Raw genomic sequence first — 18920 nt, 5'->3', positions numbered from 1 at the left:
AAAAACAATTTTTAAGCAGGGAATGTTGCCGAACGAAGAGAATATCTTGTCTTCAGGAGTTTTCTGCAATGATGTATGAATTAGATGATCTTACTACGAGTTTGCTAAAGTTAAAAGTAATAGAGACTGTATCTGCTGAGAGATCAGAAGCGTGACTCATCTTCATATTTTCCACTTCTTGTGTATAACAAAATGTGCAGTATTCATTCGTACCTTTACCAAAAAAAAAAAAAATGTGCAGTATTCTACGAGAAAACTCTGGCTTGCTCGTGTATTTTGGGCAACAAGACTGCTCAAAGGACCAAAAAAAAGAAAAGAAAAAAAGAAGAAGAAAGGAAGGCATAGTCCGATGGACTCACCAATCTTGCTATGTCAAAACTAGATCACAATCTCCGATGCATTGATCCGTAAACGGCGACAAGAGCCATGACAAGGGAATGATCAACTTCAGGCTCCACAGCCAAAGTCAAAACATCATCTCCTAGGTATACTCCAGAAGATGACTGCTTCCTCTTTCCTGAAAATCACCAAAGAAAGGCACAGCGTAAATCTAAAAGAATAAGAAGCAGCTGGACTTAGATTAAGATGTTCATACGTTTGAAGAAGCTAACCTCTGCAATCAGACCTCCTGTTCTGTCGACTATTCTGAACTCTGATTTGCCAGCCACACTCTCTATGTCAAAGAATGTCTGAGCCTCACCGCAGTGCACAGAAACCTGGCAGGACAATCTACTTTTAAAGATCGAACAACCTTTTTTTACACGAAACCAAAGTTTTCCATTGTTCACATCTTGTTCGTCACATTTGTAGCCCTCCCAGCGCCCAAAAACTCGAAGTTTCTGCATTGACATCCGTCATTAGCCCACAGTCCTATAGTTCACATGGTAATTGAAGTTATCTAATCGACTTGTAAGTGAGAAGAAACATAGCCTATACCTTTTGAATTATAGTGAAGAGAACTTTTCCACGTAAATCCATGAGAAAAACTTTTCTGTTACCCTTCTTTTCGTAGTTATCTATACGGTAAACGATCTCGCCATTCTGATTGAAGACGGTGCATCCATTTCCTTGCATGATGAGTGACTTCATCCACACCGTAAAAGCTTCTCTCTCTGGAGTCATATATGGAGAACAAGAAGCATCAGGTGTAGCAATCGGCACTACAGAATGAATCTTGGCCATCTCATCCGCTGAACTTTGTTTTTCTGTGAGAACTCTTACGACCCTTTCAAGTGTTCCAGAAATGATAGGAGGAGGAGGCACTTTTCGGGTTTAAATACTCTGGAGAAGACGGTACTAAAGTGATGAACGTGCTTGAGGCCTCACGTTTATGGTATGTATGCATAAATTATGGAGCTCAACGCTTTTGTTTATTCAATCATGAGAGTATTCTAATGGTTACCCAATTGTTGACCTTCTGGATCTGTGGAGTCTAAAAGTTCAGCGGAAAATGAAGCTGGACTTGTCACTATGCAGAGGCTGTTGATGAGATTGGTGACGGAGAACAATATAATAAACATAACAAAAACATTACTTTAGCACTTTTGTGCTTTTTACTTTGGGTCTTATAGCATTGTCTGCTTTCAGATCTGACCTTTTTCTTGTTTAATTAGTAGGAGGCTTATCCAGATAGAGAATCTGGCCACGCTCAAGTGTGCGAGCAGGGGCCGAATGTGACGCAAATCGACTTTACTGATAAGCCTCCTAAGTCGATGACTGCCATGCATTATCTCTTCAGCATTAAGAACAAGACTGTCCGGTTATTTTAGAACCATTGATTTGTTAAGCCACCGACAATGAAGCAAGTAGTAAAATTCTTCTATCCTTCGGAAAATGGTCCGTTGTCAGTCTCATTATAGTGATTTAGTTCAGCGGATTGAAACTGATCTTCAAGATACAAACTCATTAGATAGTCAGAACTAAGAAGTATACTATATTTACCCAATCGACCGTTTCCTAAAAAATTAACCTGTTAAAGGAAACCATTTGTCTAATAATTTCATACATGAGTTTTATTCTTGGCACTTTCGTGTCAGTTTGAGATCTGAGGAGACCTATCTATCAGTGTAACATTGTGGATTAAACATCCAGAGCTTCATGTGCTTTTAGCTCGAAAAGTAAATTTATATATATTCAAAACGTCTGTAGATCATTTTGGCTTAACACATGACAAATAGTTATTATCATTTTTCAACTTGGTATTTCAATTAATTTATTTTTTCAAAACCTTTCCTTTCCTTATATATATATATATATATATATATATATATATATATATATATATATATATATATATATATATATATATATATATATATATATATATATAGATAATATAATATAAGGATGTGCATTAGGAAAAAAAATTGATCGCACAAGTTGAATACTTTACTAAATTTGAGTTAAAGAGTGGGAAGTAGCTTGACCTTAGGGTCCGTTCGTTTCGTGGAAAACAACTTCAGGGAAAATATTTTTTCGAATTTCCGGTGTTCGATGGTGAAAAATAAATGGTCAAAGAAAATGTTTTCCGGTCAATCTTCTGCTTTCCTTACTCATTTCTACCCTTTTTCTGACGAAACCCTTATGATCTCATCTCCTCCTTTTTCGACATCAACGATCAAAGCGGCGAAGCATCCCCTCATTCGGCGGTGCTAGATCTCCACCCTCATGAAGCCCTAGGTTTCGATCTCATCCTCCTCCTCCTTCGATGCCGACGATCAGCGGTGGCGGAGCGTCCCCTTGTCCAACGGTGCTCAATCTTCGCGGCGTGCCCCGCTTCCTCTTCACTACTGGTTGCTGGCCATGGCCACAAGCCAGCTTGAACCTTGCCCCAGGCCGGCAAGGCTTCGCCTAGCCCGATCTGGTGAAGTCGAGCTCGAGCCTCGCTAGATCGGGCGAGGTGGAGCTCTCACCGGCCTGGGGCGGAGCTCGGGCCTCACCCGAGCTCTCCGAGGTTCACCCAGGCTCTAGCGAGCTCACGGCTCATCGGATCGGTGGCGAAGCTCGGGCTTCCGATCTAAGCGAGCTGAGCTTCGCCGCCGGATCTAGTGAGCTCGGGCGAGATCGGCCAAGCCTCGAGCTCACCGGATCACGCGGCCAAGGGTCTTGGTCGGCTGCCGCGGCCCGACCATCGTCGGGCATGTGGTGGCGAAGGAAGGAGGAGGAGGAAGGAAAAGAAAAAGGAAAAAAGAAAAAGGAAAAAGAAAAAAAGAAAGAAAAAATAATAAATAATAAATTTTGATTTTTTTAAATACAAATAATAAAAAATATAAAAAAATAAAACCAAGTTTTTGATCAATTAAAAATATTAAAATTCAATTTTTATAATTTTTCCTAAACAATTAAATTAGCTAACGAACGGTGGAAAATATTTTCCACTCAAAGTTTAGGTTTTGGCCGAACACCGGAAAATAGTCATTTTCTTGGAAAATGACTTCTAGGAAAATGTTTTCCAAAACATGATATTTTCCGCTAAACGAACGGATCCTTAATCTATAGAAGTCATGTTTTCCGGAAATATGATATTTTCCGCAAAACGAACGGATCCTAATCTCACGAGATCATGTATTTTCCACCGCTCAAATAATTAAAAATATAAAAAAATAAAACCAAGTTTTTGATCAATTAAAAATATTAAATTCAATTTTTTATAATTTTTCATAAACAATTAAATTAGCTAACGAACGGTGGAAAATATTTTCCACTCAAATAGGTTTTGGTCGAACACGAAAAATAGTCATTTTCCTGGAAAATGACTTCTAGAAAATATTTTCCGAAAACATGATATTTTCCGCTAAACGAACGGATCCTTAATCTATAGAAGTCATGTTTTCCAGAAATATGATATTTTCCGCGAAACGAACGGACCCTTAATCTCACAGATCATGTATTTTCCACCGCTCACGCCACCCTCCATAACCATCTTTCTCTCTCTTCTCTCTCCGATTCGATACATAATGATTAATGAAGTCCCGACCACTACCATAAGGGGAGGCTTGAGTTCGATCTCATCGCTATTGGCATCAAAAGGCCTACAGCGTTTGAACCTCATTGGTCTTTTTCTACATGTGGTTCACTGTTCTGTACGTCAGCACTGTTTTTAGAATGTACTGTTGGATATGTGCTGCTCAAGTCGTGACTCGATCAAACTTAAAATACAATAAATCACTGGCAGTCGAGATAAGAAACACGTTTCGCATCTTTTCATATTTAAGATGTTTAACACTGAATTTGTCCACCTGACTAAAACACCAAAAATTCAAGGTAAGAAACCAAATACATAGTTAATCTGCAGCGACGTCAATTCATGTTTACAGCAGATGATTCATGGACAAGCCTATCCATATGATTATAAGAATGATTGTTAGAATGCAAGAGTGACGTGTGCGAGATGTAAAGCATAACGGGAGTTAATGTACTCATAAGGGGTCTCATCTGTACGGCTTACTAAGATTTTTCACTGAGATTGAGTGGCTCTAGATCAGTATGCTAACATGCCCGGATCTGGGTTCCTCTTCATGATTTTCCATTGGCGCAACTATAATTTGGCCTGTAAGGCATGTGTTGCATTTTACAAGGAGCTAGTAGGGATTTTCGGGGTTCTCGATTAACACTTACTTTATTCGAGCAGCAAATTTATCGGTTAGGAAAACTCTCAACCCAACTTAATTCCAAGCCAAACTATAAAGATCACAATGAAATCAGTGTTCAATAACTTTGTCTTGTTACTGGTTTCAAATTAATAATGTAAATTCCACGACTAGATAAGAAGCGTTACGTTGATATTAATATGTTAATTGCCGAAATGACGTCGTGCAAGCAAACCATCATACCAATCTAATGATTAATAATATGATGACTAACATAGTTCACATATATAGAATCAGAAAATAAATAAAAAATAAAAACGAATGAGGTTTATGCAATTCCTATTTTTGCGTTAAAAAATAAAAGTATGTATATATATACTTTTCAAATAAAAAAACATGCATTGTCTGCAAATAACCCAATGCGCACGCCTTCGTCTTCGGTCCATGCTTATCTTTTCTCCTTATACCCCACAACAACACATCATACTCTTCTCCCTCATTATATTAACTGAATTATTCCCGAGAGACATCACAGGCCAGTATTTTATTGTTCTCTTCAAATAGCCAACATATATCAATTGGGCACGGTCCAATACCTTATTGAGCAACAAAAATAAGTAAATAGATCAAGCAACTAAATAAAAAATAGAGAACTAAAAAATTAATAAAGAGGGTTCGCAGTTTCATTCGTTGTATCAAAGCCAAATGACTCCGATGATCTCTTTGCCACATTATTATACTTCTAGCGATTTCGTCAAGGAATAGCACACCTCGTGCATCTATTTCTTTCTCAACCTCATGATATGAGAATAATCAGAAAAACTATATACATAGATAAATAAATTGAGATCTTGGTTGACGAGAAGATTTTTCTCCTTATATTTCTTATCATTAATGTGGCTCCCAGGGTGCTTTTAATTATATAGGTGATATATCTCGCAATGTGCTTATAATCTATATATGCTAGCGGGAGATTTTTGAATTCATACAGATAGACATCTTGAATTTCGTACAGGTCGGAGTCACGTTTTGCCGAACTCGTTCCTACAAAAAATGAGAAAAAATAATGATCAAACTTATCGAGCACATGATATATTCGTCCAGCCCCCGATGATAGGGTAGCATCTGACCTACCACGCGTCACGATAAGGACCAATACTATAATTTTGGGTAATTCTAGACCGCCGCGAGCTTAAGTTTATCAGGTTGAGATGGCCCTTGTTGTTCAGATTGGAGGGGAGGATTGACATGCTTTCTTGGAATGAGCAGTGCAAAACTTCATATGAAAATCTCCTGCTTCTGCTTGATCTTAGTAGAAGACTTGCTCACTTAGCGGAGGAAACAAGAGTGATGTTCAAAATTACTTTATGTTAAGTAGAAAAGTTACTCAACGCCAATGAACGTTACCGATCATAGGTATAGAAATACTTGCTTTACTGGAAACTTAGTAGTACACATGAATAAAGTACTGACCATTTAGAATGCCTTTTCTGTCTGTCTTTTAAGTTACCCATATGGATAAGTTAAAAAAACTACTTTAACCTCTCAATGCTGATAAATTTTTCTGCTAGCTAATGTAGAAAATACTTGTTAATGATTTAACTAGGAAAAGTACCCAGAAAATCAAAAACCTATTGTACTTATATCAATTCAGTCATAAAGATAATTCTTTTATCTTGTATAATTCCCTCATCGATGTGGGTGTCACAACCTTGCTTGGGACCGACGAGGCCACTCACCTGGCCCAGATCTAGCAATGGTGTAGCAACCCTCGCCAAATCTGGGCAAGGGGCTAGGTGCCATCGCTTTGGTTGGCAAAAGCGTCATAGTCCTCAACTAGTGTTAGTGAGGGTTGTAAGCCCTAATTTTTTTTTTTTTAAAGTAAAGATAAGAGAAGAAAAGAAAAAAAACCAAAAATTATTTAAATTTTTAGAGTTATTAAAATTATTTAAAAAATGTCCATGCCAACTTCAATCGTGTCATTTAGGATCACCAACATTCATATTAGCAATTCCCCACCTAAACTGGCCGATAGAATCAACTGGTAAAACATAAAAGGATTATGACTTACTCGAATAATTAAAATGTTTATAATTAAATTGACATAAGTACAATAAATTTAGGACTTTCTTTATACATTTTCCTGGCTTAACCAGTTGCCTGTTCCTTTTTCAATCTTATTCCAAAAGTCCACATCATCTCATTAAACTTGATGGGCCATAGTACACGTTTTTTTTGGGGGGTGGTCAAAGTGATATTGATTACTTAATAAAGTTAGCTGAAAATACATCAAGAGCTTGGCGACATAACAAATCTAAAAGAGCAACCGAGGATTTGCAACCCAATTTTTGGGTATACTATTGGACCTTTGGGCCTTGGCTAGCCAGATCCGTGATAGTGTCGATTCTCGATTGCAATGGGCTAAAGAAAGGCTCGAAAATTTGGTCAACAACTCCTTGTCCCAATCCACCATAAGTTGTACTTCCTAGTTCTATTGTTCAGTGGAGTTGACGCTTTGCACAAGTACAAGACAATTTGACTCAAGTTGCAAACAAAAGTTAGATCTGGGGAGGAGAAAATGTAGGGTTTCAACCAATGCCCATTCCTCAGCTTGCTCAGCCAAACCAGCAACCACCAATATGGAGAAACCATCCAAAAGCCAGCCACAAGAATCTTGGACAATGCACACTATGGCAGTTGAGTTTTCTCCTTTGTTCCCTCCTCTGTTCTTCGAGGTTGAAGCTGGTTCTTCAGGAGTGCATGTGAACGCTAGATCTATGTTTACCTTTAAGACTCCTGGGTTCGGTTTTTGCCATCTTTGGGTTAGATCTACATCTTCTTTCCCTCCTTTTGCTTTCCAGTTCCAAATCTTGAAGTTCTCAAATAGAGCTGTTGCTCTGTCTTTTGTTTGATGCTGCTTGAGGGGCATCTTCCTAAAGATGGTGTTGCTTCGATCCTTCCAGATGCACCATAGCGTCGTCGCTACCAATTCAAACTGAGGTGAGAGTCAAGGGTCCTCTTTCAGCTTAATTAACCACTCATCAAATCGAGTTAAACCCATTATTTTAATGTTAATATGCAGGGAATTCTCTCGCCACAATTGGGATGTCCATGGGTGTAGTAGCAGTGTGTGTTCTACCGTTTTTGGTTCCTGTTTGCCAATCAGGCATGCTGGTTCAAGTACGATCATTCTTCTATACAAGTTATCTAGAGTAGGTAAGGCGTTATGACATGTGTTCCATAGGAAGATTTTGATTTTGGGGGTATTCCCTTTCCATATATATTTCCACAATTCTGGTTTGGCCTAGTAAGAAGATGATGCTATTGTTGTGAGGGCGCTAGTTGTTGAAACTCTATTGCTGATGTATTCGCTCTTGATCGTGTATGTCCCTAATTTTTTGTTGGTCTAAACTAATTTATCCTCTGAAGTTGGTAGTCCGATAGGAATGGCTAGGATCTCCATCACTATCGGTTCGTCAAACATAGTTTTAATTAATGATACATTCCATTTTGCCGCTTTAATGTCCATCAAATCAGCCACTTTATGTGGCTCATTACTGGTCGTCGAGTCACCTATAGGTCATAACCATTTATCCTTTTTTGATAGAGATTTTCTTATCGTTCCCAACTGCCCACATAACTTGAGGGGATATAGCATCTCTTCCAATTATGAGGCTTTGTCAACCCCATGACAGACGGGATCCTCTTCCAGCTTGCCAAAAGTCACCTTGTGGAAAGTATAATCTCTTCATAACTTGACTCCAATCCATGCTTGCCTCCCTACATTGCTTTGTTAAACGCTAATAGATCTTTAAAACCTAGCCCCCCTTCATCATTCCTGAGTTTTAATACTTCCCAATTCCCAAGTTTTTCCGATGCAAGCTGCTTGTTTTGTTGCTATTTCTCCACCAAAAATTGGCTATTCTCTTCTTTATGGCTTTACAAATTGAAATTGGGATTTTAAAGATAGATATGACATATTGAGGAATTGACTGTACTACTGCCTTCCAACTCTCTAATTTCATATTGACTCTAGCAAGAATCCAAGTGAACATTTCTTTCTTTGATGCCCCCCAATCCAAAGATAATTCTTAAGTATTTTCCAATTTTATCAATCTTCGAACCCTTAACTCTGAAGCCATATTCCTCCTTAAACTTCTGGGCAACCTTTGTTGAAATAGATATTGGATTTGTTCCGGTTAATAGCCTGACCAGATGCAAAGCAATATTGGTATAGAATAAACGCAAGGTTTTGACATTCCATTATTTTTTCATCTAGAAAGAAAATAGAGTCGTCTGCAAATAAAAGATTTGAAAGAGTTGGGCAGCAATGATTCATTTAATTTTTCAAATAGTGCCTCTTTTGAAATTGATTGTTTCATCAAATGAAAGAATGCATTAACCACTAGGATAAATGTTGACACCTAAATTTTGACGATTTAGTTTATTTATTTATTGCATAGGAAATTATGGGTTAATTTTATTAATTGCATAGCATATAGATTTAGATTGCATTTATTTTGTTTTTTGCATTTTTTGCATTTTATTGGGCCGGTGGCGGATGAGTTAGAATTAGATGGATCGTTTCACGAAGCAGTTACTTATGTTTGTTTAATAATTAAAAATTATCTCATGGGAATATAATATTTTAAAATTTTTCCGAGAGATGAATTTTTTTTGAATAGGGTAGATAGGTAAAAAAATATTGTGATTTGGTTTTGAAAGATTTGGATTTAGAGAAAAATTTATCTTAATCTCGAATCTTTATCAATAAGGATGAATTTTGTGGAAAATATTGCGGATGTTGATTTGAGGAAGAATTTAAAAATCCAATTCCTTCCCCTGTAAAAGGCCATATGCGTATGAGAGTAAAGGGGGGCTCTTTTCCTTTGGTGGAAAAAAGGCAAAAAGGAAAAAAAAAAGTAAAAGAGAGAAGTGAGTTTGAGGGGGAAGCGTAAAGGCCGAAACAGTAAAGGGTGATTTGACCTTTACTGTTCATCATCTTCCCCAAATCCGCTACCCTACCTCTGCAATTGACCGGCCGGCTCTTCTTCAAACGCGCTGCACTCGCCTCGCTGTTCGACCCCAGCAACGGAGCCACACCTCACCGCGACTCAGCCGCACCCGCGGTGACCCCCCGACGCGTTCGCACCCGGGCATCGACGCCGCGCACCCCTTCCTCCCGCGACGCCAGCAGCCACGCCTAAGCCCTCTGTGACGCCAGAAGCCGCTGTTGCTGCGCCTGCACTGCAAATCCCGACGTCTTGCCGACCCGCGCCGCTTCGCCCTTGCCCCGACGACCCGACGTCACCTGCCCTGCTCGCAGTACCGTTCCAGATCTGGAGCCTGAGCCACCATACGCCCGTCTGATGGCCCGGCGTCCCCTGTAGCTCGCACCTCCGCGCCGGTCCGTGACCAGTCGCTGCTGCAGACCCGGTGGTCCGCTCGACGCCAGCAGGCCCCGAACCCGTCGCTGCTGCCTCTGCCTTTGCTCGACCCCCAGCGATCCGACGCCCCTGTCCGCGAAGCCACCGCCGATTCACCTCCGCGCGCTCGCCCACCGCCGATTCACCTCTTTACCGCTTGCCGCCGCCGGTTCACCCTCGCCGGAGTTGCTCTTGCAGGCCCTACGACTCTCTCTCCTTGGAGATTCACGGCTGTGTGTGGAAAGGAAGAAAAAAAGAAAAAAAAGAGGAAAAGAAAAATCAGATTAGGTAGTTTCTCTTTTATTTTTTTTATTTTATTTTTATTATTATTTGTTTAATATTTTGTTTTAGTGGAATTGTTCCTTAATATATTATTGATATCCCGACATGAGACTGCCTCAAATTAGGGATTGACAGTCCGATTTTCACGCCCGAAATCCGACTCGCAATCTCTTACAAAATTGACAATCCAATCTGGCCCGAGATTTGATTCGCGATTTAATTTAAAATTAGCCAACCCGATCTCATGCGCGAGATATGGTTCGCTAATTTTGGATATCAATCTTATCTTGTTTGATTTCCATCGTCAAGTTAGTTGAGTCAATCTTATTTTCGTAAAAAGAAAAATCCAAAAAAAATACTTGAGTTAGGAATAGATTTGCTTTAGAATATTCCTAGTCTTAGGTTTAAAATCGCAATCTTATTTCAAATTTTTAAATAAAAAATCCAAAAAAGAAAGTGCAATCATTTAGGTTGTTAGTTTTTTATTTGAATTGCATGTTTAATTATGTGTTAGTTTTAATTTCAATTTCTTAAAGAAAAACACAAAAAAAATCATTGTGCATATTAGATTAAAATTGCATGTTTCATTTTAAATTTAGATCATCTTTTTAGATAAATTACATTTTAGATTTAGATAATGTCTTAGTTTAAATTAGGATTTAATATGACTTAATCCCTAGTTTAAATTAAATAGAATCTTAATCTAGCTAGATCATTTCAAATTTCATAAAATTTGTCTTAGGATAGATTGCATTTCAAATTAGTTGCAATTTCTATGATAGATTGCATTTTTAAAATAAAAAATGTCATTTGCATGTCATATAGAATTAGGTTCATGAAATGCATGTCATTTTGTTAGGTTCATTTCTAATTAGAAATTGTCCGTCATTAGATTAGGTCATTTAATAAATGTCGCGTGACATATAGCTCGCGTATTAAATTATATGCTGCATGTCATCTTAGTTTAAATAATTTTGTATGTCATCGCATCGCATTGCATGTCATTAGAATTAAGTCATTTAGATTGCATCTAATTATTGCATTTCTTCATGTCATATAGTTTAGGTCATACTGCCATGTCATATTAGATTATTAGAATGCATTGCATGATTTTCATTAAGAAAAGCGAAAACATAAAATTGAGTAATTGCTTGTTAATTATAAACCATATCTAGGGTTGTTGATGTGGATTTCAATTTAACACTGCAGATGCTTTCATTGCTTTGAGGTAAGTCCTTTATTATTTAATTGTTTTCTTGGGTGTTAAATTAGTGGTTTGCTGCGCACCTGCATGAACACACTCACCTGTTAGGAAAATAGATTTAAAATTAATCCAAATTGCTTGCCAAACATTTTTCAAAATAAAAATAAAGGTACTGAAAGGGCGTTAGAGAAATCTAACGTAACCAAGTCCCCGCACCCATAGTCTACGGTTAAGTAGGAGTAAAATAATTCTCCCGTTATTTTACTTGGGTTTCTAATCGACCCACCAAAAATAGATTAGTGGCGACTCCTAATTAAAAATCAATTGCATGTTAAGAACTTGAACCTAAGTCACGAATTTGTATGGGCTTGAGAGAGCCCGAGTTAAGTCTAGGCTTAATAATCCATTAGCCAAACCCTAAGTGATCCACAACCCGAAAAAATTGGTCGCGACAATAAATAGATAGGGAGATAACGGATCACCCTAGCAAATTCCTCGAGTTGGTTTGAAATAAGGCATAGGCTCCCAATTGAATTTAATGCTGAAAGATACCATGGACACACATTACATTACCCAGTTTACCCACTTTCTGTAGAAACCCATTTTGGTTAGACACTCCCGGAAGAAATTCGATCCTATTCGATCATAGGCATTTTGCATATCTAGCTTTAATATCACTTGGAACTTCTTTTTCTCTCTCGTGTTCGCAGTCTATGAAGGACCTCCTGCACTAACAAAATGTTGTCTTAAATTTGTCGGCCTCCTACAAATGCACTTCATTCTTCTGCGATTAGATTTGGTAGCAATGGCTTCAACCGGTTCGTTAGGATCTTGGAGATGATCTTATAGATGAAGTTGCATAGACTTATAGGGCAAAACATTTCTAGCTTCTCTGGATTCAGGGTTTTAGGGATAAAGGTGATTAAAGTTTTGTTTAACTTGGGGTTTAAGATTCCGTGTCAAAAAACTACTGCACCTCCTTGAAGATATCTTGATTTAAGTTCTTCCAATGATGTTGGAAGAATAGACCATTTAAACCATCAGGCCTAGAAAACTTGGAAGCTTCTAATTACTATATTACTGATGTGATTTCCTTTAAGGTGGCAGGTTGCATCAGTTTTTTATTCGTTGTTGCATCAATAGAGCAACGAAACAGGTCGAATATAGGTTGAAAGTTTCTGTTCGCCACTAACTTGTAAAGGTCTTTGAAAAAATTTCCCGTCATCTTCTTAAAATCCTCTTGTCTCTCATCCAAACTCCTTCCGAGTTTTTTTAACATAGTGATTCTATTTCGGGTCCTTCTTTGGATAGTGGTTACATGGAAAAATTTCGTGTTTCTGTCACCCCATTTAAGCCAGTTGATTCTTGATCTTATACGCCAATATAATTCCTCTTGTCGCCAGAGAAGCTCGATTTCTTGGTTTATATTTTGGACTTTCGCGCTGTCATTTGACCCTCTAGGTTTGTTCTTCAACAGTTGGAGCTTATTCTTTAGCCATGAAATTCTCTTATGAGCCTTAAAGAATCCGTTTTTACTCCATTCAGCCAACTTTTGAGTCACCATATTTAGTTTTTCTACTATATTTACCCTTAAGGAATCTGTTGAAGTCCAAGCTCTCTTCACTATGAGCGCGCATTCCTCATTCTCCACCCAGAAAGCTTCACATCTAAATTATCTTCTTCTACGTTTGATCTTTGGGAATAGTGTCACAATAAGTGGACTTTGATCTGAACCAAGTGTTGGTAAAGTTATGCATTCAGCATTAGGGTAAGCTATTCTCCACTCCATCGTACATAACGCTCTATCGAGTCTCTACTTAATAAATGCATCACATTCTCTATTGTTTGTCTAGGTAAACACACATCCCTTACATTCCAAGTCCATTAGCGAGCAGGCATGCAAAAAGTCCTTAAAAGCTGTCAATCGGTAGTGTTCAGCCCTCTTTCAGCCATCTTTCTCCCAATGATATAATACTTTATTAAAATCGCCCAAACATATCCAAGGGAGCTAATTTGTAATGCTTGTTTTATATATAGTCTCCCATAATAACACTCTTTCTCTAAACTCGTTAGGGGCATGCTGAAAAGTGATTCTCACGAGTTATCTTTGGTTTAGAATTTTACAACAAACATTTATAAATGTATCCGGATATGACTCAATTGTTATATTTACTTGGTCATCCCATAAAATGGTCAATCCTCCTCTATACTCTTTGGATTTGCCAAAAAACAGTTCTGAAATTTGAGCCGTCTTCTTATGCGCTGCACCATTTGCTCTTGATTTTTTGTTTCCATTATAAAAAAAACGATATCGGGCCTTTCTTGAGTCATTAGGACTCGCAAAGCTTGAATTGTCAAGGGTTGTCCAACCCTTGACAATTCCAGCTAAGAAGCTTCATGGATACCCCAACAGCTTATTAGGGCTAGCCACCAAAGCCAACTGAGTTGACTTCTCCTCTACAAAAATCGGGGTCTCAAAAAGTTGAGTTTTGTCTATTGATGATGTCTTTGATGAATGTGCTCCATAAGGACCAAACCTTTTCCCTTTCTTGTCTGACGGAAGCTTGGTACCTCTGGTTTTTGGCCTTATAATCCCCTGTCCAACCTCTGGAAATTCCAGCATGTTAGTTTCAATGTCCTTTAGCTGTTCCTTATAAAGCACCAACGTAGATTCCTCATCCAATCAGCTACTCCCTCTCTTTTATGTTCCTTTGTCTACAATCATTAAGGCTAATGAGGAGTTAGGCTGATTGCCTTTCTATTGAGGTTCATTCTCCCCAAGCTGCTATCCATAAATAGGTAGGATTATCTCCTTATTCTTTTCCTTCAACTCCTTGGGTACCTCAAACTTAGGATACGAATGGGTCTCCAGCACCATTTCCTATTACTCTGCAATAATAACTTGTTTGCCATAGAAAGTCTTCCCATACGAATTGAGTTCCCTCACCTCTACTCTCAACCATTGCCCAAACTTTCCTGAGAAATTTTCCTCAAGTCTAGATTCTTTGTATGGTATCTCTTTACAAAGGCAGCATAATGCCCAATTCTTCCACAAGAATAACAATAGTGCGGGAGTGTTTCATATTTAAATTCTATCCAAAGCCACTCGCTTCCCAAGTTAATTACTTCGGTCTTTAGAGGGGCTACCGGGTTTAGCTTTACTCTAGCTTTGCCTACCTTGTAATTGCTATTTCTTTTTGCTTCTAATTTTATTTCAACATCTCCAATTTTCAGCCCACTTCCTTCACTACATCATGAGTAACACAACCATAGGGGAGGCCATAAAGGTGTACCCAGAAGGCACAATGAGTGAACTCATAACACAATTCAGGAGTATCTAAGTCACATTGCTGCAAAACTAGAAGATTGCTTAAAAAATACCACGGGCCTGAGTCTAAAACTCTATGTTTTTCAGCTTATGAGGTAAAGGAAAATGAGAAAAAAAAAACCCGGCTCTAATAAAGTGCAGCTAACACTTTCAGTCCTCCAAGCTTTCTTCATAGTGTTTTGTAAAGCTTGAGAGTTGACATTAGGCTTGGAATATAGTTTCCCAAACAAAGTCAGGTTGCATTCTTTTAATTTTTCTTCAGATATTATATCTTTCACATCAACAACATCATCTTCGGACCATAAATCACCAAGGCTTTTACACAGAGCTACTACTCTTTTGTCCTCATAATGCTCATGGGCCATTTCTATTTTTACTTATGCAGGAGGAGGAAAAGCTATGACCCACAGCTGCTCGTCTAGAAGGATTTGGGTCAGAACATTACCCAAAGGAGGAGAGTATCATGCTAGTCGATGCCCAAGATTATACTGAAAATTTTGGCGTAGCCACATCTAGCTTGAAGGGAGCTCTGGCAAAACTTTAACATGCCAAGGATTTGGGTTTTGCGGCACTGAGGCTTGTGATGATTTCTAGAAATTTTGATTGGGTAGTTGAAATCAGAACTTCTGAATGGGTTGGTTTATGGAGGTGGATTTGTGTATTGGTGGGATTTTGTGGCTATGGGCGGAAAGTAATCTTTTCGATTTAGGTTCTAGAGTTTTGTGGGTTTATTAGAATCTGGGCGGAAAGGGCAGATATGGTGAAGGGGGGAAGCACTAAGAGGGGAAAACATCTCAAGATGGAGGATTGAGAGTTTTGGTGGGGAAGGGTTTAGGGTTTAAAGTTGGAGAGGAGGCCATGGCTACACAGGAGGTAGAGGAAAGCTACTCATGCGGTAGAGAGAATTAACCGGGTCATGCACTTCCATCTTTTGGCCCACGGTATCATCAAAATCCAACTTTAATGCAATTTCAACATGAAATAATTGACAGATTCACGAATTAACGAGTAAATAATATGTGTACTATTTACTATTTTGGGAAGAAGGTATACATGGAAGATCAAAAAATAGGGAAGAAAAAACTAAGCAAAATAAATAAAATGCAGTTTGCTAATTTTGCACACAGCCCCAAATTAAATCTTTTTTTATTGAAGTGATAATTATGCAAAATTGTCCAAGTCGCCGATTATGTCGGGGCTAACATTTTTATTAATGATTTCCGACCAAACTTAACTAGAAGAGCTACATCGACAAATTGTTAAAGATTATATCATTAAATTGACCAAATTGAAAATTTTATAATTGAATTGACAATCATACAATAGGTTTAGGACTTTCTGCATAATTTTTCCACACTTGTTAGTAGTATGCTATTTATTTATTATTATGCTGCCATCAATGTTTGGATATAGATCCAAATTCTGACCTAAAAAGGACATGCGAGGCTGAATTTGTGATTTAGGTTCATTGAACTTTGACAATATAGATGACTAACAAGCAAACATGCAAGAAATTAATTACGCGAAGGAGTAAATCTAATTTAATAACATGCATTGCAATACACGAAGCCTATCTACGGTTAAAAGAATATCCATTTAAAGGAGACATTCCCAGTAATGTATCAAACAGATGTGTAAAAGAGAAGGAAGAAATTCAATAACATGCCTCAAATTTACGATGAGTAAATCTATCATTAAATGAATTTCCATTTAAAGGGCAGGGTTTCATATATAAATGCAATGCCTCGCTGCTTGATTTTCTCACTTTTGAAATCTGTCTTTCTCTTCTTACCAACACCTAATCAAATTTTTAGACTCCCACTGAACTTGGTTCATTTTTTATTGAGGTCTCTCTCTCTCTCTCTCTCTCTCTCTCTCTCTCTCTAACATTAGGGATATCTTTTTATAATCGCATTAAAAATGGCTACTATCAATGGAATTCCAAAACCAACTCCCAAAAGAAGGGTAGTAAAAGACTACCTCTTTCTCCTGGCCTAGGGCACTCAAATAGAACTTCGATCAGATGCGGGTATCCAATCCCGCCACTGAGATGTCCAAGATCTTTCTTGAATTAATAGCCCTATGTCTTGAGGTAGGAATCCTATCGAATGCTACTACTATCAGAAGCTAATTGAGTTGATAAGCATGAGCATGGACAAAAGCAAGCCCTTACTAGCTACTTCTGGGATGCCTCTCAAGCAGAGGAATGACAGATATTTTCGGAAAGAAGGGTTCATGGACTTACTTATGAGTCAATGCTTGTATATTGAAGCGTTCCATAAAATTTATTGTCATTTATTTAATTTTTTGAATTAAAATGGAGGTGTCAATTTTTTATTTTGCAAAGACATTTCGTAGACACTAGTTTCTTTTCTAATTATTAAAAAAAAGAATATTGTGTAGTGATCCTCAAAATGTTAATGATGTGTAAATTATATCTATGTAAATCCTTTCGATTATAACAACACAATTATTAGAGGCGTGTTCTACCATTGAACTTATACCCATTGAGGTCTATATCAAAAGCGAGATTCTCTTTTTCGCCCTTATGTTGCTGGGCAGTTTTTCAATGTGATGCTCTTTCCATCATGAGTCACATATTAATTATACTGTGGTCTTTCAAATTTGTGGGGGTATTATTATGTACTATATATTTACTGATATTTAGGGCCATATTAGTTATATCGTGTGACAAACATTTACTAAGATAAGATTTGCTGAGATTTAGTATATTAATCTTCCTTCTATTTCGATTTGCACCACCTTATAAAACCGTAACGCCAGATGCCGCAGCAGTTCTCATCAGATTGATCATTCTCTAGCTATTTAGCTTTCTATTCCCTAAATCTGATCCTATTATGTTCAGTTGTTTGTGGTTTTCTGAATTTCATGCATAGAGCTCAGCTCACAAGCGGAAGTCGTGGTCCAAAAATACGTTCGATGTACATTGTTGGACTACTTTTTACAGTTGGTTTGAGAACATTCGAATGATAGTGACTATCCGACGGCTATGCAGTACCCAATAAAGACATTTTCATTGCAGGACGCTCCTGATTTACAATAGCATCAGGAGATAGATGGAAGCAACCTGCTATAGAATAAAAAGGAGGAGAGCTGGTGGCAATAGGCTAAGAGCCGAAGTATTATCTGCAACATTTGGCAACGGAAAGTTCTATTCAATGTATGAGGCAAAGAACATCACCGGGAAGTGTAGGTGATCCAATTGAGAGTAAATTAGAAGTGGTAAATTTTTTTAGATAATTGAGATAGAAGAACATCGTGTATTAAAGAGATTGCCCCTATATCGGCTTGAGGCATGTCCTCGAGTGTCAAAATGATAGAAATACTGAATTAGTACGACAGCAGCATAGACGCTCCCACCTCTTTACTCTGCCCTTTTCTCTCTCCCCACCGCCTGTGGGTGCACCCTTGACCTTGCCTGCCACCCTCCACCGTTGCAATTACTTAGATGAGTTTGAAGACCGACAACTTGATATGGAGAAGCGAGATCGGACAGAGTGCATAAGACTATGGCTGGGGAATTCCATCGAACAACATTTGGACTTGGATGAAGAAGTCGATCCTCATGACAACAAAGATGATGCTAGTATATTTATGAATATTAGAGCTATTATTAGCTATGGGTGATATTATTTAATACTTTGCTGTTTCCTTATATATAGTGTTGGGATATACATACCCCTTAACTATAAGGTATTATAGAAAAAAAAAATTGTTGAGTAAAAGGAAAATTCCAAATTATGGCCCAAAATACTTTCGTTTTTTCAAATAAAAGCCCGAAATAGACCTTATTTCAAATAATGACTTGAAGTTGTCATATCAGTTCTAAAGAAAAACTTGAAGTAATTATGGTTATTTCAAATAAGGGCCTCACCTTGTTGATGATTGGGGACATTTTCGTCCGAACACAAATTAAATTTAAACTAAATTAGGCAAAAAAAAATTTAAAAAAAAAACTTTAAAAACAAGGAAAAGCACAGGTGCCTGTGACCGCTACCTCATAACTGCCGAGGGTTTGCCCACCCTCTCCTGCTTATGGCCCTCACCTCTAGTCAGTGAAGGTCACCGGC

The 18920-nt window shown here is 38.0% G+C and overlaps 1 protein-coding gene and 1 long non-coding RNA gene across 2 annotated transcripts; one reads left to right on the top strand and one right to left on the bottom strand.

Annotated features, from left to right (window-relative positions):
• Window positions 1-369: 369 nt before the first annotated feature.
• On the bottom strand, window positions 370-1215 carry LOC120286357 (protein LURP-one-related 11-like). Its single transcript, XM_039310884.1, has 3 exons — window positions 937-1215; window positions 626-839; window positions 370-517 (listed from the first exon to the last, which is right to left on the bottom strand). The coding sequence occupies exons 1-3, from the start codon at window positions 1180-1182 to the stop codon at window positions 384-386; spliced, it is 594 nt and encodes a 197-aa protein (XP_039166818.1). The 5' UTR covers window positions 1183-1215; the 3' UTR covers window positions 370-383.
• A 5938-nt stretch (window positions 1216-7153) lies between these two features.
• On the top strand, window positions 7154-7842 carry LOC120292859. Its single transcript, XR_005550476.1, has 3 exons — window positions 7154-7285; window positions 7451-7589; window positions 7672-7842. It is a non-coding gene; the product is annotated as an uncharacterized LOC120292859 (long non-coding RNA).
• Window positions 7843-18920: the final 11078 nt, after the last annotated feature.

The sequence above is a fragment of the Eucalyptus grandis genome, chromosome 4 (assembly GCF_016545825.1).
Source record: "Eucalyptus grandis isolate ANBG69807.140 chromosome 4, ASM1654582v1, whole genome shotgun sequence".
Classification (NCBI taxonomy): domain Eukaryota; kingdom Viridiplantae; phylum Streptophyta; class Magnoliopsida; order Myrtales; family Myrtaceae; genus Eucalyptus; species Eucalyptus grandis.
The sequence above is the reverse complement of the archived record's forward strand: the minus strand, read 5'-3'. Positions and strand labels throughout refer to the sequence as shown.